Source organism: Fringilla coelebs (genome assembly GCF_963513975.1).
Source record: "Fringilla coelebs genome assembly, chromosome: 12".
Classification (NCBI taxonomy): Eukaryota; Metazoa; Chordata; class Aves; order Passeriformes; family Fringillidae; genus Fringilla; species Fringilla coelebs.
Window position 1 is genome coordinate 12,534,348 of NC_140038.1, and position 26,443 is coordinate 12,560,790.

At 44.5% G+C, this 26,443-nt stretch overlaps 1 protein-coding gene across 1 annotated transcript in view; it reads left to right on the plus strand.

Moving 5' to 3' along the window:
- Positions 1–2,980: 2,980 nt before the first annotated feature.
- Positions 2,981–26,443, plus strand: part of PDE8A (phosphodiesterase 8A) — a 136,431-nt gene continuing 112,968 nt past the window's right edge. The window contains exon 1 of the mRNA XM_084213363.1: positions 2,981–3,079. Coding sequence (XP_084069489.1) covers positions 3,014–3,079 — 66 coding nt within the window. The 5' untranslated portion in view covers positions 2,981–3,013. The remainder of the gene's footprint in view (positions 3,080–26,443) is intronic.

Genomic DNA, 26,443 nt, shown 5'->3' on the forward strand with positions numbered 1-26,443 from the left:
AAGAAGCTCGTGACTCATCCATGGGGAGAGTTCTGATTTCCTAAATTAGTTTGGAGTAAACCAAGCTGTGGGCTATCCTTCCTGTGATCTGACACAACTCGAAACAGATGTCTGCTTTACACTAAAGGTTGAAGCTGAAAACCTTGTGAGTTTGCTTCTCTACAGCAACCATAGGAAAGTTTATCTTACGTTATGCTGCGTATGTGGAAAGTGTTTCCTTTGATTGCTGTTTCAAATTAGGAAATGGCGAATTCAAAACCAAAAAAACCTGTGAAAATTACTGCCACAGAATGTCATCAAAGCAGGAGACATAACATGGACACCTACGTGGATAATGAGTTACAGCACTTTTAATGCCTGGTGTTTAATGCAAGCAAACTTCAGAAGGCTGGGTTTGCCCACTCTGGAACATAGCTAATATGTCACTAAATGGGTGACCTGTAAAGAGAAACCAGAGAAAAAACAAAATGCAAAGCAATTTGATATTTCAGGCAGCCCCCTTGCCTGCTCTTTTAAAATTCAAATGGCAATTAGTGATCAGAGATTTTTTTGTCCAAGAGAATTCAAGGAATGGGGGAAAAAAAGGGTCCCTGAAGCTGCTGTAATTAACAGCCCTTGTGAATAACTGGGGCACAGAGTGCTACAGTCCCCTCCCTGTTCCTGCCCCACAGCCTGCCCGAGGCTGAGCTGACTCCCAGCTGGGCAGGGAGGGTGGCCAGAGGTGCCCTGGGAGCCAGGACTGAGAACCCTGGGCTTCTGGGCTGGGAAAGCTCTTTGGCTCTCAGAAAACGACCTGGGCATAGGAAATCACAGGAAGGGACATTTAAACTTGGTGCATATTTGTAGCAGAATCTTCTGGCTGGGAAGGGAGTACCTCACCTGGTTGTCTCTGGTTTGGATAGTGAGTTCATGGGAATGATTTCAAAAGAGACAGAACTTGCTCAGCTGTGCTGCTGCAGTGTGCTGAAGGGTGTTGCTGCACTTGTGGGGCTGAGCCAGCTTTGCTTTTCCTGAGTTTCTGTGGGCAAATCATAGAGTAGCCTGCCTGTCAGTAGAGAGAGGTGTAAGTTTGTGAAGCTATTGAACATCTCCAGTGCACTGTTTGCTGGTTTGCTTAACCAGCTGTGGTTAAGATATTAATGCTGAATATTGCTGGTCTCGCAGCATAGGAGGGGAAACTGAGGCTTTTGATTTACCCCTTGAAATGACAAAATCAGTGGTAGAGACAAGCTCAGTTGCTGGTTTCCCAGTCTGCACTCATCTTTTGCCTTGCTCTCTCCCTAAAGACACACCTATGCCCTTATGATTCTTGCCTTTTTTGTCACATTTGTCTTCACTTCCTTGACATAAATACATGATCAAGCAGTGTGTACACTGGGCTCAGTGGGATATACCCTGCTGTTTGAGGGCCTGTAGCTGTTAGGTCCCAACAAGACAGATCTTTCAGTTACTGACAGTTTTGATAAAATGTAATCTCAAACTACTTAAAAACTGTTGAGAAATACCTCCTGAAGTCCTATGTGACTAATAATGAGGATAATCGAGCATGTGATCTCAACCAAATCACTTCTGCACTTTGTGCATCAGTGGCAGAAAGAGGTCCAAAAATCAGATTCCTGCATGGCTAATTTTTAATGATGCTGCCAATATGAGCATTGGATTAGAATATTTTATATTTGAACAGAATTAACTTTAATCTTCCTGCACAGCTGCCACTCTTCCCCTCAAAAAAAAAAAAAAAAAAAAAAAAAGAGTTGTTTCTTGCCATATAGAAAGAAAAATTGCATATCAGAGAGGGGGGAAAGTGGCCTTAATTTCCCAGAGTAGCCAGTGACCCTGGATTCCTCTCTTTGTCTTTAAAGAGAGCCTTTCCTGAGACAGACCAGGTGGCTGCCCTGAAAATGAAGCCATGTTTGCCTTTGAATAGATGTCAGAGATCACAGTTGGTTTCGAAATTTTAGGGCAGCAGCTATCTGCGGTGGCACTGCCTGATACCCAGTGCAAACAGAACACAGAGGGTCGATCAATTGTTATCTGCTTTTATTTATGTTTATTGTAGCCCTTCTCTCTAACGTGTGCGTCTGTTTGGAGAGAAACGTCACTTCCTAAACTGAGTGTGCTCCTTTGGGCATGTGGCTGCTCCTGAGGAAAATACTCCATTTGCTTAGGAAAGCTCCTGTATGCAGTCTTGTGCTACGAGCTGATTTTTACTGACTCTGGCAGGGAATGGAGGCTGCTTTGTAAATTCATCCCTATTTTATGGAGACTTTTGAGCGTGAGTGGAACCTGTGATCTCTGCTGAAAAATATCCTCTGGATATTACCCACCCAGCCCACTGGGAATCCTTAGGGAAAAATGCTTAGGGGTTTGACCCCACTGGCATTGACAAAGAGAGCCTTGTGGGTTTGTATGTGGCCCATGAATGTCTGCTGAAAGCTTTGCATCGATCAGAATTTATCTATCGCAGCTCAGAACAGTCAGCCCCCTGCCATCACCTCTGGGCTTTCTTCTAATAAAAATATTTATCTACCCAAGCAAGAAGTTGAATGTAAGTTGGCTTTATTACTGCAGTGACGTTGAATGGTTGGTTGCTGGGTGACCTTGCTTCTGATTTTATGGTCTAGGCCAGCTCTGGCAGCAGAGAGGTGTGGCCACGTACTCCACTCTGCTGTCAGCCTCTCCTGAGATGATCAGAGCTTCAGTGGCAGCTCTCCTGGGAAGCTGTTTGCCATTTGTTATGTGAAAACCTGGATCCACCAGGAAGGGCTGAAGGAGATAAATGCCTGACAAGAGGAATTATTAAGGCTTGAAAGAAAGGCCAAGCTCTGTGAAATCCAGCACGGAACCAGGACCTGCAACCTTGGATTAGACCAGTGACCATAAAACCGACATGTGACTTATTGCAGGGCTTTCACAAACTGGGAGACTGGAGCCTGCATGGCTTGCTTTGCTTTTGCTTGGAAGATGATTTAATGTTTTTCATTGGAGAACAAAGTTTTGCAACTATTCAGACATGGAAGAATATGAAGGAGCAGATATTTCGGAAACCAGCTCTGTCTCTAATGGTCCTTGGTGCAAGGTGAGAACTTTTATTCCCCCTCCTCCCTCAGTCACAGAAAATATTATCTTTCTGCTGTTTACAAGTGACTTCAGTAAATCATTGCCCTTGGACCAGACTGAATGCAACCTCTGCATCAGCTTTGTAAACAACTTCACAAATTCCTTACAGCAAGGCTGTGCTAAACATTAGGCACAGAAATGAAATGACGATGTGTGTGGTTAAGCGTCTGTCATCCACCTCACTGGAAGTTTCAAATATCTGAGTAACTATAGGTTTCTGTGCTGTGGAAACGACCAAAATAGGTTTTTTTGGTGCTTGGAGAATCCAGAAACTCCATATAATTTTAGCAAAGCCACTGCTTTAAGATTTGCAGGTCAAGTCTGTTGAGTAAAACCATAGCGAGCACAGGGTAGGATAAGCATTAACTTGGGCAAACAAATTGACAACTTAACTGCGTGGAACTCGGTGTCCAGCAGCAATTCCTCCTGCTCCCCCAGAGCTCACTGGAGAGCAGGCAGCCTCCCGAATGGGTCAGCTGTGCTTCTTGTCAAAGCCCAGCAGTGACGTTCAGAGATTGTTTTCTGTTTGCTTGTGTTTGTAATCTGATCTGGTGTAATAACATTGTCCTCGGCTCACATATAACCACGGGGGTAACTCTGACATCCTGCCTGAAAAAAAACACCTTGTTGATTCCTGTGCTTGACGTTTGAAAGATTTCCAGTTTGAACAGGTTGGAGTGTTTATATTAATCTCATCCTGTCACTTGAAATTAAATCATTACCATTTTGGAAGTTGGACCTTCCACTTCCATTTTGGTTCCCCCCAACATACTGGGGTTTGTTGTCTTCACAAGTTTGGGAGGGGACTGGTGGAAGATTTTCTGTTGCCTCTGCTTTCAGTCCAGGATTTCAGTCCAGCCATTTGTGCTATGGAGAAGGAGTCTCTGGGAGGTCATGTCACAAATGTCCCAGTTTAGATTTGAGCTCAGTATTGCCTTTTCTTCGTAGGAGTTACTGGGAACTAAGGAAACTGGAAATCTAAAAATATCTGAGTGCTTGCTACTTATTGAAAAATATTCAGACATGTGTATCTATATATAAAATATACAGACATGTGTATCTAATGGAAATAAGTTTGAAGAGCTGGTCAAGCAGAAGAAACACAAACACTTGGTCCTGTTGGAACATCTCAGCATTGATTGCTTGGTGCATCTCCCATGGCACTGCCCAGTCATTCTCATCAGTGCTGAGGGTCCTTCACTTCAGCCTGTCTAATAAAAACTAAAAAACTGCTGCTGCATTTGCTGGTTTCCACTCTTATTTTTTTTTTACAAAGTTGGATATCCAGTGAAAAGGCAGAAGCAGCATTCAAAAAAAAAAAAAAAAAGAGGAAGAAAAAAGGGACAAAACAATGAGAGTCGTTTGTAAGCATGAAGGCTGAAAGTTATTCACCTCAAATATTTGGCAACAATAACAAAATATGCTCACAGAATTCTAGAACAGTTTGCAATCAAAAAGTCTGTGTTTTTGTAGTATATATTATTCATCTCAGATCCTGATTTCTGCAGAGGTGGAGGGCTAGAAACTGATTTCTGGGAGTGGTGTGCTCAGTCAGTCTTTGCTACATCTGCAAGTATGCCTGTTGGTGCTTTTTTAGATACAGATTGTAATTCATGGGAGCCTGGGCAAGATGCATGGTTGTGGCAGGAGAGAATATTTTGAATTAGCAATATGCACTCTATCATGGCCTAAAAGTTCACAGAGTAGGTGGAGGTTTACATAGTATTGTTTTTTGGCTCATAGAATATGATTTTCTTTCTGTGACCCTGATATTTTCTAGTTTTTCCTTTAAAAAATGGGAAAAAACTCCCCCCTGCCCTGGGAAAAATCTAGAGGATTTTTTCAACCATATTTTAGTTATATTGGTTGCAGTCTTAAAATTTGTACTTCACTGTGATAGCACATTTATTTCTCAATAAATATTGAGAAATAATATTGAGAATAGCTCATAATTCAGCTGTTCAGCAACTGCCTTTGGATCTTTCAAGTGCAAATTTGTGTTTGCAAATAACTTTGTCTTCCTCTCATTGTGGGTACAAGTGTTACTCATTAGAGCTTTTTGTCAGCATCCCAAAATGTGGTAATTGAAGATCCAGCTACAAATATTTCTGTTTGTGTTTCCTATCTTAGTGTTTAGTTTAAGAGGGTTGAATCTTAAGCAAAAGTGTGTTGATGTTCTTTTGTTTATGTTTATTATAAAATCATAAAATCCTGTCATTTTCTGTGGTTAGCCTGGGCTGTGCCTGTGCTGTGGCTGAGCACAGAGACCTGCACGTGGGCTGGCTTGCACCAGGGCCAGCAGGGCCTTGCTGTCATACAATTCTAAATGCACTCAGAGGATTTTAAACGAAAAAGAACGGGTTAGTTATTAACTTGAAGAAATATCTGATTTTAGAGAACAGAAGATTACAAAACAAACTGGATTTTCACCAGCTCCTGAAGGGCAAACAGCACACCACTCTCCACGTTTCCCTGCAGTGTGTGTTTGTGTCGAAGCTTTTTCACTCTCATAGTACTTGATGTAAATGTTAATTAGCACTCCGGGGGAAATGTGTTAACAAATGTACCTTTGACACAGGTCCACAGCTCTGCTTTGCTCTGTAGCTGCAGGCTGGAAAGATTAGCTGGCAAAGTAGCTGGTGCAGCTTTTGAGGAAACTCTTCAAACAGGAGTTCAGGGGAGCTTGCAGAGCTCTTGGACTTTGCTGCTCTGCTGCAGCTCAGGCTGCTCTTGCTGCTCTGCAGAAGAGGTGCTGGCTAAAATATGACCACTTCTAAGAAAGAAGAGCAAACTCCTAGGAAAGGGGTATTTCTAACCATTAAAAGGCTTCAAATGAGGCTGCTTGGGTATGGCTTTCATGTGATGAAGAAAAATTTACTTAGCACAAACTTGGTGGAAGAATTTATTCCTTCTCCTCCCCCAGTGCTGAGCTTGATTAGCAATAAATAAGGGTGGTAAAGTAATTTCTGTGAGTTGTTAGAGTGGAAAGGTAACAGTAGTGCATTCATAAACACATTTACCTCATCACTGTACTTCTTTGCCTTTCCATAAACAGCAGGGCAGAGATTCAGAAATGGAAATCATTCACAGGCTGGGATTTTTCAGCAGTGTTCAAACCTGCCTCAGCTCAGGTTAGCATGTAGATATATTGGTGGTTTCTGGCCTGATTAATTCCAGAGCCTGCCATGGCTTCTGTGAAAACATATGCAGAGCCACTTCTCAAGACTTGGGTAGTTCAGCTATTCATTCCTGTGCAGCATCAAGTCCTGATTTCTCCCTGCTGAGGAACAGCTCGTATTTAAGACGCACTGAGAAGAGTCCAAGGTTATTAACCACTCTCTGGAAATGAGGTTGGTGATTTCAGCCCAGCCCTCCTGAAACTGGTCTGGGGTTTGCAACAGTGATGAAAACCCTGCTGCAGGAGCGTGCCCGTGCCTCCAGGAGCAAAGGGAAGAACTGCTGTGCCCTCCTTCCCTGGAGCAGGATGTGGCACGAAGGATGCTGGTGTTATCACAAGGCTCTCGATCAGCTGGGCTAACCCTGGCACCCTTCTGCTGCTGCCCTCAGCGGGGATTTACAAGAACCTTTTTTCCTTCTCATACTTTTTTCCTTCCTGTGAAAAGGTTTCTTTCCGGCTTTTATGGCCCTGTGGGGAGTTTCAAACCGCTGAGCTGCTGCTGGTGAGGGGCCATCAGCCTTGGTTTCACTGCCGGCTCTGAGGTTTTCAGGGACTTCAGCAAGAAGCAGGAGGGTGAGCAGAATGTGAACTAGTGCATATCTGAGTGGTGAGCAGCCCACAGGACACGGTCCAGAGCCCCTGGGCAAGCCTGACCTCTAAGTAGGTCAGCCATGGAGAGGCACTGCTGCTCTCTGCTCACCACGTGTGCAGGCTACAAGTGTGAACCAGGCTGTGCAGAGAGCACTTGGGCTCTTTGTCCCAGCCATGCCTTCAGCTTGGCCTGGCCTGGGGGACAGCCCTGAGATGGTTTCCTGGCAGAGGGAGTTCATGGGAGCACTCTCATTTTGAACTGCAGGTGAAAGAAACACCAACCTTTTTCACAGTGGGAGATCTCCTCACTTTGAATTGCTGCTGAATAACTGTGGCCTTGACTCGGTTACATGTGTCCAAACCTGGATGGAAGCCCTCTGGCAGGGTGCTGCCTGAAGATGCTGCTGCTTGGGGAGAGTTTCACTATGGAAAGTGCTCCCTCCTCCCCCCAAACCCACGGAGTGTGAGGCACCTGCAGGGATGGGGAGCCTGGGAAGGCACCCAGCACCCCCAGCTGCTGAGCCTGCCCTGGACACTGACTCCAGCAGCCCCTCTGTGAGTGGGGCTGGATTCTGGCATCATCCAGCTGCCCACCAAGTGGTGACAGAGGTCAGACCTGAGCTATGCTGGTTGGTGCTGTGGATGTGTCAAATCACTTCATTAACAGTGATGGGCTGGATTAGCATCTGGCCCTGCTTCTGCTGCAAAATTCCATGTGGGAGATGCTGGGCCTTGGGTTTAGGTGCCCAAAGAGGAAACAGCACCATGGAACCTCCAGAGTCAGCTAGTGATAGGTCATAACCAAATAGACTGTCTGCTTCTGTGTCCTCTGGCAGTGACAAAAGATAGAATTAACTTTTATTGTTAAAAACCTCTTGTTTCAATAGTCCCCCTTCCCACCTGATTGCAGTTAGCTTTCTCAGCTGCTATACTTTTGCTGTTTGTTTCTATATTCATAAATCTTGTCTTCCAAATTTTAGCACCAATAGATATACCAGTCAGCAATTGTCTAAGATCATGTGAAAATGGAGACTTTAGGGACAGCAGTTCCACCCAGAGAGTTGCTGTCTATCTGGCTGCTTTGGTTTTGGCTCTTTCTGTAAGTAATCTGACTCCACAGTATCCAGCCAGGGGTTAAAATTCAATTCAAGACAAGTGCAAAACTCTCTCAGGTTTTGATAACTTGTTTGCTGTCTAACTCAGCAATAATCTGGTTCTCGCATTCGAGCGAACTGATCACCCAGCAGGACCTGGACTTCTGCCTTGCTGAAGGGTGAATGTTGCTTTAGATGCTCAAAAGGAAAACATACAAGAAATGCAGAATCCTTGTTGACCTAACAACTGAAAGAAACATCACAACATTTCCTGAATCAACACATAGCAATCCTCAAAACAAAGTCTGACCAGCAGCCAGAAGCTCACAAGGCAGGGATGATACTGAGACCTCGAATCTTCCCTGCCTAAGCCAGGGGGGTGAGCTGGGAGCTGTCTGGTGATGTTCACTTGTGTCTCAGGAGAGCTGCTTGTGCATGAACCTACTTGCTTTGCAGTCAGGAAATTTAATCATTGCTTCCACAGTAGCCCTCAAAGAGTACCCTGTGCATGAAGTATGCATTCACACCTGACATCTCCCATAATTTCTTCTGTTTCCGCATATGGAGGTAAGGTTAATGTTCCATACACTGTGGACAAACAGGAGTTGTCATGGGTACCATAGCCTTGAATTTCCTGTCTCCTGGGTGATTAAATTCCCCACAGTAATTTTACTTTATTGGTTGGTTTCTGTAACTCCTTATTTCTTTGGTTTGCTCTCCTTGAGGACATTTCACAGGCTGCTTGGATCTCCTCAGGCTTTTGCATTTTGTACACCAGTTTCTGGAGGATTTAAGTGTTTTTACAAGGTGTATGAAGCAGCAGGAAGCAGAGTGGAGCTCCCCCAGGGGCTCTGTGAGCCCCAGGCTCTGCAGTGCATGTCTGTGCTGCTGGCAATCCCAGCCTCACTGAGCAGCCCACTCCAACACCTGTACAGCTCCAGCACTGCATTCCTGCTGTCTCTGTGCTGTGCAGCACACCTCCTGTCTGTCTGCAGGAGATGTGGAGAACAACTTCATCTGCTCTCCCCAGGAGCCTGCTGCTGGTAACAGCCAGAGTGAGTGGTCAGCCTGCGTGCTGGAATTCACACAGAGCGTGGCAGCAGGAATCTGATGGGCTTTGAGAGTTTCTGTCTCTGGTCCTACAATAACAAAAGGGCTACATTTGGCTGATGGGATCTGGGGGCCTTTGCAACGCTGCTAGCTGCTCTGCCAGTGCTTTGCAAACTGTTCAGATGTTTAGGTTTATTCCGTAATCCTAGCTGTCCAGAAAATGGCATAAAATAATATTGACATGGAAACAACAACCTATGAAAATGTAGCCTTAGCTGGTAAGTAAAATGAGTAAGTAGCTGTTAAATGCTAAATTTTATGCAACAGGCATAAAAAGACAGTGGGAGCTTTTGCTGTTTAATATGAAATGTTCTATAAATAAAGCTACGTGGCTACATATTGACAAAACTGGTCACCCCTAATTTAAGGCATGTCATAGGCAGTGGAAAAAGTGTTCCCATAGACCTGACTAATGTGGATAGAAATAGAGAGCAATTTGGAAAACTGAAGCTAGAATGGCATCCCTGTGAGTGCAGACCCTGCAGGCTGGATGTCAGTGCTGCCAGCTGAGCAGCGCTTTCCTTCCCCAGCCTCCGTGGGACCGAGACTGATGAACTGGCACTCGTTACTCTGAAGTCCTGATAATTAAAGCTGGAGTGTCATCTGCATTGTAATTAATATGCTCCTCTGCACCTAATTCATTCTGACAGTATAGATTAATGATGGTAAATGACCAACAAGGATTTATCATGAGATGATTCTTAGCTCTACAGGCTGCCTCAGACAATTGCAGGAAGCGATTGTTAACTTCAGGCTATTGTCCTGGTGTAATCGTGCATGTGCATTCTCAGCGTTGTTTTGCTGTAAAACCCATCCAAGGGCTTCATAAAGATTCAGTTATGGCCCCTTGGAGGCTGAGCCCCCCTTGTAAAAGTGGGAGAGGGCAAGCACAGGCTGGTGATACCGCGCTGATTTTTCAGTATCCCGGCGTGTGTAGTCTCTGCCGATACCGGCAGGAGCTGAGACTGAGCACTTTTTCTGCAAATCAGATGCTTTTGTGAATATAATTGTGTGGGGAGGCTGGGCAACAGGGTCAGCTGAGCAGTGGGGTGCACAGCTGGGGGCTGGGCAGCCTCCTTTGTTACCAGTGCTCTTCCTCTGTGGAGAACTGGTGTCTCCATGGGGAGGAAGGACCCTTCTCTCCAGGACCACGGGAACTCAGCAGTCCTGTCTGCCAAGAACTGCCGTGCATCTGAGCAACAGCCTCAAGAGAGGTCGTCATTTTGAGCTACCAAAACACACTATATAGGAGAGATGCCCCTCCAAAGGAAGGTACTGAGTTCCCTGAGAGCTTAGAGCCTCAGGAGATTTCACTGGTCAGGCTTGCAAAATCTTGACTTTCAAGCCAAACCGGGCACAGCTGGGGGACAGCACCGTGTCATGCTAAGCAAAAGGTCATGAAAAATGATGTAAATGAAGTGAAATTTTCCAAAGCGTATAAGGTGCTCAAGCTCTGCTTGCTTCTTGCAAAAAGTGGTTTCATCATTACATTTTCTTGTAATAGCTTCCTTGTGTACACAAGGAACTTAACCTGGCTTGTTTAAACTGCATCACGCTTTGCTGCAAGAATACCTGATTAACAAGATGATCGATGTGTGCTGTTCCACTTGTCAGTCAATAGGAATTAATATGCAGGAGACTAGTTCAGAAATGAGAGATTATAATGGACATTTGCTTTTCTTTGTGCTGAAGTGTTGCTGCATGAGTGAACAAGTGCTGATATGATGAGCTGAGCTCCACTGCCTCCCCTTCCTAAGGCTGGCATTTTCCTACTCCTTGACTGTTCCCCCATTTGTACCAATCCCAAACTCCCTCCTAGGAGTGGTGAAGCTCCTCTGTGCTCGTAGCAGGGATTTTTTTTCCTCTGCCCTTGGGCTGTTCCTGGGAGTGCCCCTCCTGTCAGTCCCATCCAGCCTCTGCAGCACATGTGGCTGGCTGAAGCTGTCACTGACCCCAAATGGACCCGAGTCAGTCTCTGCTGTGGTTGATCTGCCAGTGTCATGTACTCCCACGCCAGACTCAGCACAGGTTTAGCTGCAGGTGGTTCCAGTGTTTGTTGGAAAATGTTGCTCCGTTTTGCCCGTGCTGCCCTGGGGACAGCAGCGTGATCCTGGTGGCTGAGGTTGTGCAACAGTGCTCCCTGTGCTGCTGCCCTGCACTCCAGTGACACCCTGTCTGCCACCAGTGGGGCAGGTAACAAGACCCCAGCAAATAAGAAAGGAGGGAAAAGGATGAAAAAACAGCAACACCTTTTTTTTTCTTCTCCTCATCGTCTTCTTCCCCCTAGTAACAAAATCTATTGGTGAGTGGGTGTAGCTGAGCTGTCCCTCCTTGCCCAGCCTCAGAGAGATGGTGATGAGGTGGCTTTGGAGAGGAGGAGTGTGTGGAGGAAAGAGGAGGTCTCTGGGGCACCATGGCCATGGAAACATGCAAAGTTGGTGTTAATGTTTGTTATTGTTGGCTGCAGAGATGCCTGCTGTGCACCTCCAGCCCTGAAGGAACCGGGGTACATCTGAAAGGGTTTATCTGTGAATAAGAAAATAGGGGTTTGAGAGCAGAGCTGCATCAATGGTGAGTTTTTTTTTTTGTTTGCCCCCTGACCCTTCCCCCTCAGCTATGAAATACAAATATAGGCCTAATGAAACTAAAAGCAGAGGCTGCTTTGGAGAAAATTGAGGAGGCTTAGGAGGAAACTTCTTAAATTTTGCAAAATGTTTTTATTCAGTCCCAAACAACATGTCTGCAGTTGCTTTATAAGTGGTTTCTGTTTGTCCCCTTTCATTTTGGAAAAGAAAAATCAAACCCAACCCATTTCATTTAGAAAATACCAAAGCAAAACATTTCACAGAACCATAGAATAGTTGAGGTTGGAAGGGAACACTGGAGATCATCTGGTTCAACCCCTCTGCTCAAAGCATATTTGAATATGCTATACATTTCTGGTTTGAATTTTATCTGTGTCCACAGTAATTTCCCAAATTTGTCTTGAATTTCTAAACTGATCTGTGTTCCCTCCCCAACTATTTTGGGACCAACTTTGTATTTACTGATTTTTATTTTCTTAGGCTTCTATTTGTGAAATCTATGTCCTCTGTGCTGGGCTGGCAATTTATGCTGCCTTCAGACTCCCTGTAGAAATCCAGGTGTCATGGATTCCACATAGCTTCTCTTGTCTTCTTCCACATAGCTTTAGATAACCACAAGTGTTTGACTTTATATTTGCTTATTACAGCACACTTGTGACTTAAAAAGATGTGGACATTCATGGCAGCAAAACATTAGCATTTATTATAAAAGCTAGTAATATACTGTCTGGTTGGCTTCCTACCTGTGTCCATACATAGAATCAGAGAGGCATTTAGGTTGGAAAAGATCTTTAAGATCATCAAGTCCAGCCATAAAACCAACAAGTCCAGCACTAAACTGTGTTCCTCTCATCTTAAAATGCTGACCCATGTCTGCCAATGATTTACTAAAGGGACAAGGTAAGTGTCTGTCATTTATCCAGTAACTTTGTCTCCAAATTAAAATAAAAAGCAGCCCAAAACTGAAAGAAATGCAAAACGTTCATAGCGCATAAAGAACAGCTGAGGATGCAGAAACATGAATGACTAGGATGCCTCAGACTTGGATGTTCCCAAAAGCTTACACAAAAGGAAAAGGTTGCTTTGTGAAATCCATTTGTTGGTGACAGTGTCCCCCATGGTGCCCTGTGGGGTTTGACACCTGAATTCCTGCTGGCTGGGGTGAGTGCACTGTCTGAGCTGCCATTCTGGCAGAGATGTTTGATGGTAATTATTGTGATTTGGACACTGGCTGGAGCAACACCAATGGATTTGTCCCATTTGTAGTCACCAAGTGCTGTGGGCTGGGACTGTGGGACTGTCACCTCTGTATGAGAGCTGCCCTAATGTCAGCCTCATGGAGAGGAAACCCCTCACTTCCAGTGCAGCATGAAACTTATCCAGTCTTTGTGAAATGGAAACACAGTAATGAATGTAAGAAAATGAAACTCAGCCCTTCTATAATTTTTTTTTGTTTTATTAAGGATTTTAATTTCCTTTCCTGCCTTTTCTTATTGCAAATTTAAAAAAAAAAAAGAAAAGAAGAAAGGCCTAAACTTCAGGGTTCCTTAGCAAAACTATTCCCTCATCCTTTCAGCTGGAGCAGTTTCCCAACAGTGACATGAGCTCACAATGTGTTAGTCTGACTCTAAATAAGATTTTCCAGAGTTGGCTGAAGGTTTTGGCTTAGTTCTAGAATAAACTGCTTCAGAAACCTTTCTGGAGTGGATTCTGGATAACCTGGCACCATTGAAAGGATTAAAAACTCATGCATAATTTGCCCTTTCAAAATACTCAAGGCTTCTAAATTTCTCACCCCAGAAAATATCTTTCTTTTCATCAAACATCAGCTGTTTCCAATTGCTTCGTTCTATTTTGGTCACTCATTCTCTCTTTTCCTTCCCATGCATGACTAAATATCTCCTTTAAATCAGCTCGAAGCCATTCGTTTTTCCAGCCATCCATTCGGTCGTGCTGGTTTCTTTCACCCTAGGAATGCCCCATGAATGTCACACGCCGAAGGAGCAATATCATCGTGCAGCCCTGGGTGCAGAGCCCTTGCCTCCAGTTCTGCAGCTTAGGACATGAAAACCAGGGCAGCTGCTGGTTTCTGCATGCTTTAACTGGTTCCTTCTCTGAGCCCTGAGCAGAGGTGGCCAGGGCAGCCCCCCATGATCCTGCGATGCTTTGGTCTCACGGTGAGCATCCCAGCTCTGCAGCAGTGGCACTCATTCTGCCTCAGCTCAGCACTAAGCTCCAGCAGAGTGGTGCTCCTGGGGGTCAGCAGGCTGAGCCTGAGCCAGGACAGGCTGCTCTGGGAAGGGCTCCTGAGCCAGGACAGGCTGCTCTGGGAAGGGCTCCTGAGCCAGGACAGGCTGCTCTGGGAAGGGCTCCTGAGCCAGGGCTGCGGCTCCCAGCTCCTGCTGTGGCTGTGCCGGCCGCTCAGAGGCACAGGCTCTGTGCTGGGCACCACTCCTGCCCTGGCTTAGGAACAGCTTACCCAACACACAGGGCACTGCATCCCTTCTTAAACGTGCAGTGAGGTGCAGGTGTTGCCCCCCCTGCCAAGAAGGTCCATGCAAGACCTGCATCAAATTCCAGCGACCAAAGAAGCATCTGCAGCTCCGTCCTGCCAGCTCTGAGCCACCCAAATGCAATCTTGCACTTGCCTGGATGTGAACAGCTGATGAGCAGGCACACTGCTCCTCAGTAACCTTGTTTTGTTGTCCTCAGGTTAGAATGAAACTTTTCCAATCTCTGAGCTCCTGTGTAATATACAAACACCCACCAGATTTCTGACCCGTGTGTTTGTGACACATGCCTTTTCCTTTCAGTTGACAAACATAGAAGCTGAAATTATCCAGAAAAAATAAATACCAAGCCCAAGCATAGGGATAGGGTTTGTTTTGGTTTGGGTTTCTTTCTTTTGGTGAAGTAAAGAATAGAGACAGATTTGACAAAGTGAGTGATCCAGATTTTTGTGGCAGTTGCATCCCAGCTCTAGCTGTCATAGCCACAGCTGATCCAAGCTCTGCTGTGCTCTGCAAGGGAAGGAGTCAGGTTCAGACCTGCCAGAAGGGCCTGAGCACTAAACCCTTCTGTCCAGAGTGGGATATGTAAAGCTGCATTTCCTCAAGACTGCTGCCAAATGACTAATCTTGGACACTTGCAGGCATTCCAGCATGTCTGGTTAGTGGTTACTCCAGCCATCCTATGTGTTTTTGGGAACCAAATGTCTTGCACGCTGAAGCAAGGTGCGTGTTAGACAAGGGGCTCCTATATTGGATGTAAGCAGAGTTAGTGGCCAGTGCCCAGTGGCTTTACATCAAAGATAACCTTGTGAGCAGGGAGCATGCTCAAAGTCAGACAGGCAGGGGAATCAGATCCCTTTCTTTATGCTTTACTTAGGAGCCATGGGCAGTGAGGGATTTTTAAACACAGGTTGAATGAATTAGTCCATTAACTTCTGTTTTCCTTTCCATGCAAGTGAGGACTACCTGTTATGGCCAGAGGTGAGCTAACAAGACACAGTGCTCTGCAATCAGCCACTGGTCAGACCAGATCACACTATTTACAGTAAAAGGGAGCTCATGCTTTCTGCAAAGAGAAAAGAGAACCCAAGCTCAGACACGATTCTGCTACCTAACCTTGCTTGTTTGCATTTCCTGAGGGACTCCCTAAAACTGGACTGTGGTGACTCTTTCATTGTGTGTTGAGAGCTGTCTCAGGGTATACTCCAGGGAGTATTCAAGCTTCATCTTATGGAAATTTCCTTTCTGTTTAAGGTGCAACATTATTTGTTTTCAAAGCATAATTATATGTCAGACCCTGACCACGTCCTGTATGTATTTGAATTCTTTCCTGCAGGCAGGACATCTCCCAGAGGCTACTTCTGGTTCATGTCCATGATCTTTAGGGTTTCACTGTACTTTTTACTTCAATGATAAATTATTGTGGTTTCCAAAGGTTAATCATTAGTGCTCTGCAGAAGAGATGTCCTGTCTAGATAGTGTGGTTTCCTTTTAATTGTCTTTTTGGATCTAGCTTTGTACTTATACTGTGGGATAATGAGCCAAAGATGGCACTGTGCAGGCTGTGTTGAGTTCAACTGTGCTACAAAATACTCCTTTTGATCCTGCTTCTTTTTTTTTTTTCTGAACTCCACCAGCTCCTTTTTTTTCCTTATATAGAAGCCCTTTGCCTTGTATCTCCTGTTTGGATCAGGGCTTGATGGGTTGGATCAGGTCACAGTACTTTCTTGTCTAACTGAGACAGGATGGAGATCCAGGAGGATGAGCTGACCTCCATCACAGCCAGTCATGTGAGGAGGGAGCTGTGCACCAGTGAAATTGGCTTCCCAGCCCCAGCTAATACATTGCATTGTCTTGTCTTCATAGGTAGCACTGAATTTTCTTATAAACCTCTTCAATTTTATGGCTACAAGAATCTATTGTATGACTCTTTGCTGAGAGTCACAGTCAGTAACCAGTTGTACCAGTGCAAGGAGCTATAGTCATGTCTTAACCTGTTCCTTAAAATACCAGCTGTCTTCACTGAGGAGGCTTAAAAGCTCTTAGTCAGGGTCCATCCCCCATGGCAAGCTAAGCCCAGCTTTAAAGTCCTACAACTCTACACTGTGAAGCACCTTCAAAAGAGGACAAAGGAGCTGCTTCAAGTGGGAAGAAGGAGGGTCTGTGGGTGCCACCCGGCAGCTTCCTGCCTGCCTGGCCGGGCTGTGGAAGGGTTGGGGATCTCCCCCCGAGTGCCATGTCCCAGGCAGTGCAGGGACCCATCCCAGGGCTCTGGCCAGCCGTGCTTGGCCTCCCTGACTCCCACCAGGAAAGGGAGGGAGCGCTCCAGCTGCATCCGGCCCGCCCGCCTGCCCACGGGAGGCCCTTGAAGTACAGAACAAAATAAATTCCTTCAATCCTAGCAATTTTCCCCAAAGCAGAGCAGCAGGCAGCAGGCCTGTGTTCTGTGGCTTGCAGTGGGCATCTGTGAGTGTCCCAGGATGCCTGTGTTTGATGACTGAATCCCAAAGCCATGTCTCTGGTGTTTTTCTGTGCCCACAAACAGCATCTGAAAGACATCACACCGAGAACCAAAATCATCCCCAGTGGCTTCCTTCAGTGGAGTTGCTCTGATCCAAGAGCTCCTTGCCTGGGCAGCAGCACTCAGGGGTTCCAGGTGGATTGGCTGCAGGAACACACAGCACACCTCTGGGCCATGCTCTCCATCCCACCGGGAATGCTGCTCTCCCTTGAACAGGAACTGAACTGACACACGGAAAATGCCAACAGGTCCACGCTCAAACGAGAATTAGGAAGTCTTTTAAACAAGCAGAGTTAAGAAAACAGATGGAGATGAGAATTGTTTCCTTGTACAGCTGTGTAAAGGTTCTTTCCGGGTTTCTGAGCTTCCTCAAAAGTGTCAGGTTATCCCCAAATACAAGTCAGATATGAATAAACTCACTGCTTGTGACTCCACAGCCACCAACTCCTTTTTCTGCAGTGGTTCCCCATTAGTAAAAAAGCTGGGAGACTTTCCTTTCTAGGAGCAAACCTGCTACACTAAATGTCATCTCACTTGACTGTTGCTAGCATTTTCCTGATAAACTGACCTTCAGAGAAATGCACTCTTATCAGAAAGCTGTCTTGTTTAAAACTTTTTAGATGATCATTAGTCAGCTCAAGCTTTTTCACTGGTGCAGAGCAAGATGTGCTAACTCTAGGAGAGGCAAAGTGTTGCTGCAGAATCATATGTTACGTTATATGCACTTGAAAAATACAGAATTTTACTTGGCTATACTGTCTTAAATATATGATTTCCCAGAAACCACTGAAGCTTCAAAAGGTGGAGACTTTGAAGAAAGAGGTCAGATTACAGCCTTGCTTCTCAGCAATGACAAATATTTCCCAGGTCATTAAGAGCAAATCACTCAATATTTTCCCATCTCTAAGGAATTAGGATCATAAATCAACTAGCATTTATGATGTGTTCCAGTATGTCTGTGATAGGGCCATGTAACTTTAGATAAAAGAAAGTTAGTTTTATTTGTTATTAAGAGAGAAAAGGAAGCAGTACAGCATCTTTTCTAGAAGAAATCCATGGTCTCTATAATCTTTTCTGAAGTTTTCTTTCACAGAAGTGGTTAACAAAGCTTGGATGTAATGTATTCTAACCTAATGTGCCTAATTTAGCTGAACACTTTAAATTCTTTCAGTTCTATGGCTCCGGTCTGTCTGTTTTTGTTTTACCTTTTTTTCCACTGCTGAGCTCCATAATTGTTCCTTTTAGCCACAGTCACCTAAGGTCAGGCTGTACCTTGCTAAGGAGCCGAGCTGCAAACAAGGCTCATTCAATCACGTGTCCCCAGCCCATTCCTGTTATTAATCCTCCCAAGTTCTGGACCTAGCACTTGGCAGAGCAACTAAAGTAAACTTTTTATCAGAAGTTCACATTCTCCTCAAGTGGAGGAAGAGCTGGGTAATTCCTGCCTTTATTATTTTTTTTTTTTTAAGAATATTGTGATGTGGGAGCTGCCTCAGGTTTATTTCAATAATGCAGGGGGCACAAATGTATTGAAAAAAGCATTGTTTGTGCAATGTGACTTTAGTCTGATAAAATTCTGTTTCTCTTCCCAAAATGTCTTTCAGAGGGCTTTCATCAGTAAAAATGCTGTCATTGTAACAAATATGATGCTGGCTTTAAACTGATGAGAAAATGGCCAAAGTACGTGCAGTTTATACTCTGACAGGAAGCTGGTCTGGGGATTTAGGTTTTGTCTGAAATCTACAGCACTGCAAAGAATTTTTATTTTTTTTTTAAGTCTCTGTGTAGAAAAGTCCTGCTTAATTTGCTTTCTCTTATTCATATAATTTTTGCAGTCCTCATCTCTGCATCAGATAAATGCCTCAGTTGGGAAAATATAACTCTAATTATTAGAGTGTAGATATTATCAAAAGGGTCTTTTATTAAAATAATAAAAATGTGTCATGTGACAAAAGAGTGAGAAAATTTTAAAAAAGGAAGAAAAAAGATAGAAGTAGAAATGAGGGCTGCCAGGAGAAGACACTGAATATTTATGTATTCCTCATATAGAGGGCTGCAGGGAGGTGATGCCATTTTGCTGCTGTCAGGAGCAGCTGCAGCTGCCCACCCTGCCCAGGATGCTGTGACAGCCCAGGCACTTTCACAGGGTCCTTTGTGTCCCAGAGCCACCTTTGGGTGATAATTTCATTTCTCTTTTCCACATGTTAAGAAGCAGCCAACACAGCCAGCAAACAAATAAGTAAGTATATAAAATGAATGTGTTTTACAAAGCACTTACAGTCTTATTTAAACCTGTGTGTCAGTGATTTCCTTGTGTGTGTAATTTTGCAGGTAATTCATACAGTGATGAAAATCCCTTAACTGTCATTGTAGGCTAGTTCCCTTCTCCATTCTCAAATGTTCAACAACCTGAGCTGACAGTCAGGAGAGTTTGCATTTTTCTGGTTTGTTTTCTAAAAACAGCATCCACATGAAAGAAGTTGAAGTATGTACACCTACAGTTTGTCTTTGAGCAGAGTGCTTCCCATACATCCCTTGTATGTGAACTGTTTTCTGTTATTTAGCTTATAATATTAAAAAAAACCTTGAATGGAAATGCTATGAGGGATGGAATTTGCTATATTGCTATTTACTTCTCTAATTTTTCTTTTTGATCATCATTACACAATGAGTGAAGTACCTCACAGCTGGACCCAGAGTTTCAGCTGTGAGACTGGGCTTCTGCCTAGACACTGAATTAATTGCAGGTGTACAGGGCCTGTTAGATCTCTCCTCTTTCAGTCTCTGGGGGGGTTTGGTAGGGATCTGAAGGGTGCCTTGCTTAGTCAGGAGCAGGTGTAAGTCCAGGATAACTGTTGCTATTTTGGGGGAAAACCTGCAAGAATAGGCAAGAGTTTCCTGATGTCCCTCTCCCAGAACTTCCTAAAAATTCCCCCTGGGTGGCAGTGAGCAGCAAGGTTTGCTCACCTGTGTGTGATGCACGGGTGAGTCAGGGCACTGAGTGAAAACTGATCAAGTAAGATGGTAACTCGGGGTGCAGGATGTGGGGGATAACTCTCGTGCTGCCCAGGAGGGATCCTCTGGAGAGGCAGCACAGCTGACTCACAGTGTTCCACACAGCTGCCATCACTGTCTGCCCCTGTGCAGCACCAGACTGCACTAGGTAAGCTGAATTTAAACTGTTCTCTCTTGTAATATTTTTCTTGAATACCTGTATTTCTCCCCAGAGAAAGACTGATTTTTCTGAGATTTGCTGTTCCTTCTGAAAAAGAAATGTGGCTGTGCTTGGAAAAAACTTTTATAGTGAGATTATCTTACAACAGGCATTTTGTGTACATGCTTTTTTTTTCCTTTTTCTTCTCAATTTACCTCCCCTCCTAAAAGGCCACACAACTTTCCCCCTGTGAATCTGTGACATGCAGAGTTACTTTAGTTCTTAGTACCTAAAAGGATAATCAATTTAGATCAGATTTTTGAAGTCCTAAAGATTCGGCTTTATCTTAAAAAGTGGTTAGATTTTTGGTGCCCGAGACTGTCAAAAGGAAAATGTGACTTTTGGGTGTTTATATCAGCTGAGCAAGAGGGAAGCAGTCTGCTTGGGGTCTGAAGAGATGTTATGTGCATGGTATGATCCTGACCTTCTCAAAGGACTCTGATGCTTGTCCAATGAACTTCCAAGAGTGCAAGGAGATGGATATACCTTCAATTGCTGTGTCCAAATGGGTTTGCTTGTTGTGGTAGTGAATTTAAGAGCAATTGTTTTGACTTGGTTACATTAATTCGTTGTAAAGGTAATGTGCGGAATGGTTTGCTCTGGAACTCCCCAAAAGCAGAAGTGTAAACCAGATCTGGGTTGTGGGGGAAGGTGTGTTTGGCACGAGGGCCATGTGAGAGATGAGGGTTGCTCCTGGTTACCTGCAGACACCAGAGTGAGAGGCCTTTGTGTGCAGGGATGGGAAGTGGGGAGCTGTGCCTGGAGCTATATCAGGGAGACAGAGGTGGCACTGCAGCTTCTTTGAAGTGAGCAGAGATTAAAAAACCTCTTGATGGAGCACTAGGCACCCACCCACTTGGGCACAGTAAGTGCAGACCCAGGAGATCTTGCCAAGGCAGATCTAAACCATGAAATCAGCCCCCTCAATTCATCACATCGTTCCCCACCCCATCTGTTTGGAAGTCTCTCACGAATTTTAAAGGACGTGTTTTAAAAGTATTTTTCAACTCTGTTCCCAAACCATTTTGGAGATTTTTTTTTTTTTTTAGTGCTTGCTATTGTGCTTGTGTTACAGAGCCTGTCAACCCCTGCAGCACCCAGCTGTGCTGGCCCTAACCATAATTCACACAAACTGCCAAGTACTGTTCTGCTTAATATGACAGATCCTTCCGTGATAGCTGTGTACAGCCAGCCCTGGTGGATGTGCTGGGAAGGATGGTGCCCATGTGAGAAAGATTTATGTTTGTTAGGGCTGTGGTGAGTGAGCCTGCAAGCACTGCCTTCCCCTTTTCAAAAACTCAGAAGATTTATCTCCCCGACGCATCCTGAGTCTGTTTCTCTCTTTTTTTACATAGCTATCCACAGAAAACTTCCATGGCTTGGTTTTTTTCCACCTGCCCTCTCCCTCGAGTGTGGTTTCTCCTTATCTCTCCCCTGAGCTCTCATCTTCTCATGCAATTCTTGTGGTGCTGCTCTTCCTGCTGCCCAGCTGGAAGTGCAGACAGCTGTAAAATGGAGTTTACAAGAACCATGATCTATGGGTGCTGTGCCATGGCACCACAGAGATTCTTGTACATTCCTCCCTACAACTGTCTGCATGCAGAACTGCATGTTGGCAAGAGACAAGGACTGCAACGTCCCTGGTGGGAGCTTACAGAAATGAGAATACAGTTGGAAAGAACAGTATTGGATAAATGCTCTGCCATTGCTGGAAAATCAGAGCCTGATTGCAATGAAAGAATGGATATGGAACATTCCTGGGAGAAGGGATATATTCAATTGCACAATCATCTCTGGGTTACCTGTTGGTGGTAGGGTATGAGCCTCTTTGTTAATTAAGGGTTCAGCTTCTTGCATATATGCTCCACAGAAAGATTTAACATTGGGGAAGGACTGTACACAGCCAGGAATGACTGAGTGTATTTAAAGGTATTGTTTTGACCCAAAGAAAGGAAACGTACTTGAGAACACAGCTAGGAGTTGTTAAGTATTCAAATGAGGTCCAGTTCCCTGGTAGGATAAGTTCTTCAGTTGTTTCAGTGATCTAAGAACATAAATCTCACAGCCAGGACATGGGATTTTTTGCTATTGTGAATATATAATAAATCACTGCTCAGTATGACCATGGATGATGTATCTGTTCCTTAAATAATAAATTCAGCAACCATGAAAGCCATCTGTTTTGCAGGTGTACAGTCTAGTCTTAGAGATTAATTTTGAGAGTTTTTCAGCTTCTGCTGCTGATATACAGCAGAGATGAGTTTCTAGCTCCATATTGTGTTGTTCTCTTTGCCATTCTTACTCTGTCTGCCTTTGGGAAGGGTTAAGGATGCTGGCCACTAGCCCTGCTGGTTAACCAGGAGCAAACTACAAAGTGGCTGCTGGGCAGGAGACAGGAGGATCCTGGGGGAGACTCAGGAGTCTGTGGATTTGAGAGCCTGTCTTGAGTGAGTTCATTAGCTTGAGCTGATCTTTTAGCTGCTGGGGTAAACAATAAAGACAATAAAGACTAAGAGCTTGTCCTTCTAGCACTGATGGCCAAAGAAAACTGACTTACTGATGGAGGACACAAGTTGCTTGGTTTTTTTACTGTTTTTTTTTTTTTCTTATTGGATCCAGGCCGGCCACAATGTAATATAGGGGATTGTGGCATTGGGAACCAAGTCAGGAGTCTGAAGGGTCCTGAAGCTGTGGTCACTTTTGGGCTGAGCCTGGCTGAGGCTGACTAGCTAAGGAAAGGATCTAACACTCCTAGGAAGCAGAGGGACAACAGACACCTGTAGGGTGTAAGAATTGGGTATACCACTCCACCTAAAGGGACCAATTGTCATCCTTGGTTTAGTAAATCAAAAGGTTGCATGCTAAATGTAAGTTGGCTTAAAAATACTTAGGAAGAGAGAAGGGAAAATTCTCCAAGAAGGAAACAGCTAATTCTCTATGGTCACAGCTGGCTGCATGGCCCTGTGTATCCAGACAGATAATACTGTTTGTGAAGCCCTGGGTAATTATAGGGGAGTGGGTGGGGACGACAGTGCTTTGTTCCTCCCTTCCCCACAAATTTTTGGTCAACTGAAGGCGAGGCCAGGCAGTAGGAGCTGTTGGAGGCTGCTTTGGCAGCAGCTCAGGAGCAGCTGGGTGATCCAGTGCAGCCTCCTGCATCCTGGAGCTGCGTGGGGCTCCAGGCTCAAGCACTGGGCAGATGTGGGCTAGGGCTGACATTAGACTCTGGGGAAAGGAGGAATGGGAGGGAGAGCAGCAGCATTGGAAGGCCTGTGCCCAGCCATTAAGGTTGAGTGGCAGAGATGTGCTCACCTTCACTCTGCACCTGCTGCTCCTGGGCAATCTGGGGAGAGCCCACCAAAAACAAAGCAGAGGAAGTGAAATGCTGAGGGAAACTTGAGAAGCATTGGACAGATGGACAGCAAAGAAGGTAGTCAAAGTGGAAAGAAGGTACAGTGGAGAAGGGGGTACATTTTTCTCATAGAAATAGTGTGTCTATCCTGCTGATCACTGAGCAGTGCAGAGTGTGATGTGTGAACTACAGCTGCAAAAGCTGTTCTGACACCAGTTATGATGACGAAGCTTGTGCGTACATGAAGGATCTGAGCTTTGGACTTGAATGTCTTTAGTGCTAGAGTTGAAAAAGTTGCTGACTTAGGCTGCCTTGAAGGCTCTGATTTCCAAGTGGTACAGACAGCTGTCTGTGTTCTGCAATTGCAATTACACAACAGCAGCAGCCGGACAGCCTGCCAGGACATCGGGACAGCCTGCTCTCAGCTGCTTTGGGGCTTTTCAGGACATCAGGAAAGTGGTGCAGAAAACAAACTCACTGTACTTCTGTACATTCCAGGAGCTGGAGATGAGCTGTCTCAGGACAAATTTTACTCTTGTGCCACCTGAAAACACCCTGTTCCAGGATACCTGATGCTCATACACAAACAAGCAGATGTACCCTGGTGGGGTGTAATGCTGATACTCACTTGGGGCTAAGGCAGCATATGGTCCTTGTTTGCTCTTCTAGAATATCTTGGGATGGGGAGAAAAACTCTGTCACAGCTTGCACGTGTCAGTAGTTAGTGTTGCAGAGTCCATTCAGCTGTTTGTGTGCTGGCACACTTTCCACAGTTCTCCTCCTCCCCACTGCCTCCTTCACTGGCCTAGAGACCAACAGGATTGCCTAACTTTCCAGAAGGGCAAAAGACACAGTTGGAACATACAGCTGGCTTGGGGGGAGAAGCAATTAAAACTACATAGAGTAATCTCCCACCAAGCTTGCTGCCTGTGCTCACAGGACTGCAGTCAGGCTCGCTCTGCCTTTGCTGGACAAACGTTTTTCCAGAAGTACCCACTGGTATTTGTTGTTCATGCAGATGTTAGCCCATCATTCCTTCTGCATAATAATTCTGCCTGCCCACGTCTCAGGTACTGAGATTTTGGCAACATATTTTTGCTCTGGGCCTTTGCGTGCATCTTTGTGTGACTGGACAGGAGTGAGCTGTCCCAGTGCTCATGGATGGACTCCTACAATCTGCAGTGGGAATTGGTCAAGGGCTGAGTGAAATGGATGGACACTGCTGACACAAAATGTAGTGGGGGATATCTGGGATGCAGTATGTTCAGTCTTTTGTCAAAAACATGCAGGATCCAATGTAATTTCTCTGTGAGAAGGATGAGGATGTGGCTGAATAGTGCTTTTTCAAACCTTTTAATTTTGACATGTTTTGTTCTCTAAATACTTTGATCTTCCCCTGCACCCACTTGTCTGCAGATGAAGCTGATAACAATCATTCCAAGCTCTTTCCTAGCATTCTTTCTTATTCTGCAGTCCTGAATGAAATTCAACCTTATTATCCATAAATAACCTTTCTCATTCCTCCAGCTGTCTCCTAGAGCTAGTTCACTTCTGACCTCTCCCTTACTGACTCTGTACTGACCTTGCACTTCCCCCACAGCCCTAATCTGCCAGTGTCTACACTCCTAGGCTTCCTCTGCTATTTTGCATGATTTTTTGTTTTTTTATAACAGGGCCCACCATTTCCTGAGCTGCACTTCAGCAGTGAGTGTGAACAAGGCCCTTTATCCATACACTTCATAGAATGCAGTGACAAATTACAACCATTGCCAACAATTTTGATGCTTTCACTCCTTCTCTCTGATTCTAGGCTCTGGGTAAATCTATATTTCAACTGTATTTTTCTATTGGCAATAAAACCCAGCATCAGTGTTTCCAAACTGTAGAGAAACAAGACAATTCCAGTGCCAGTCTTGTTCAGAGCAGTTTTTTGTCTTTAGTTGAATTTTTATCAGTGTGACAACAACCCCAGTGATTTTTCAATGGCTTTTATTAAACTACTAAAGGATTATTCAGTTTCATCTCAACCTCCCATTCAAGGCAGTGTGAGTTCTCATCTCAAAATCTTGCAAATGGATTTGTTTTGATTTGTTTTTTTAAATGAAGTTAGGCTGTAGAAATAATCAGTAATAACCTGCCAATGGGCAGTTGTGGAAAAACTTTTTGAAAGAGCAAAGTGGTCATGCACATCATATCTGCATGTACATTTTCTTGTTTTGTCACGCTGTTATCAAACAAAACACTTTCCCTCCCCCCAGTATTTGCCTGTCATTTACATAAATTTTTGTAGTAGTTGAGTGGGAATTTGTTTGCATTCAAAGTGGAAAGCAGAGATTTTTCCAATATTGATTTTTTTTTTAAATGACACCATGAATTGTACATTTTATCTCTATGCACCTGCAAACCAGACCCATTTATTTTACAAAGTAGAAAGCTTAACTCTAGGTGTCAGCACTGCAAACTGAATGTGCAGCTCTGAAAATGAAGTTTTGCTGTCTCTGACTCCTCCAGTGCCTCCAGAAATAAAGTGCAATAGCAGTTTTGCTGACAGATCCATTAGGGCTGAGGAAGGGAGCCCACACTCATGCTTAACAGCACAAGTAGGAAATTGTAGCATTCTTTTCTTCCACAGTCTTTTTCTAGCTGCACATAAGTGTGTTCTTATTAATGGCATCTAGTAAATAATGTTTAATGTAAAGGAGAGAATGAGGATGAGATTCATCTCCAAACAGTGCCCACTGTTTTAAATGGGTATATTAAGCCTTTCCCTTCATTTGTTGTTAAATGCTTATATTGAGTGGGTCTCCAAAGTGATGAGAGGGCACAGGAAGCTGACTTCTTTTTCTAAGAGGCTTGATAGATCAGCTGAATTAATGGGGTGGATGAAGTTTATGTGACTGTTGCTTATACTTGAAACTGCACAGTAGCAGAAACATCGGGGAAGGAAAGATTTGATTTTCCAGCCTTTAATGCTAGCGATTATGAGAAGTAAATAAAAGCATTTCTGCATTGCAAGTACTGTGGTTATCCTGAAAAACCACATTTCTCAAAAGCACTGACTTTTGGCTTTGCATCTCTCAACTCTACAAGGTGCTCTCATCTGGATCAAGTGATGCTGTTACATACACGAGTGAAAAGCTGCTTCTTGTCATTCTTGTTGTGCACAGT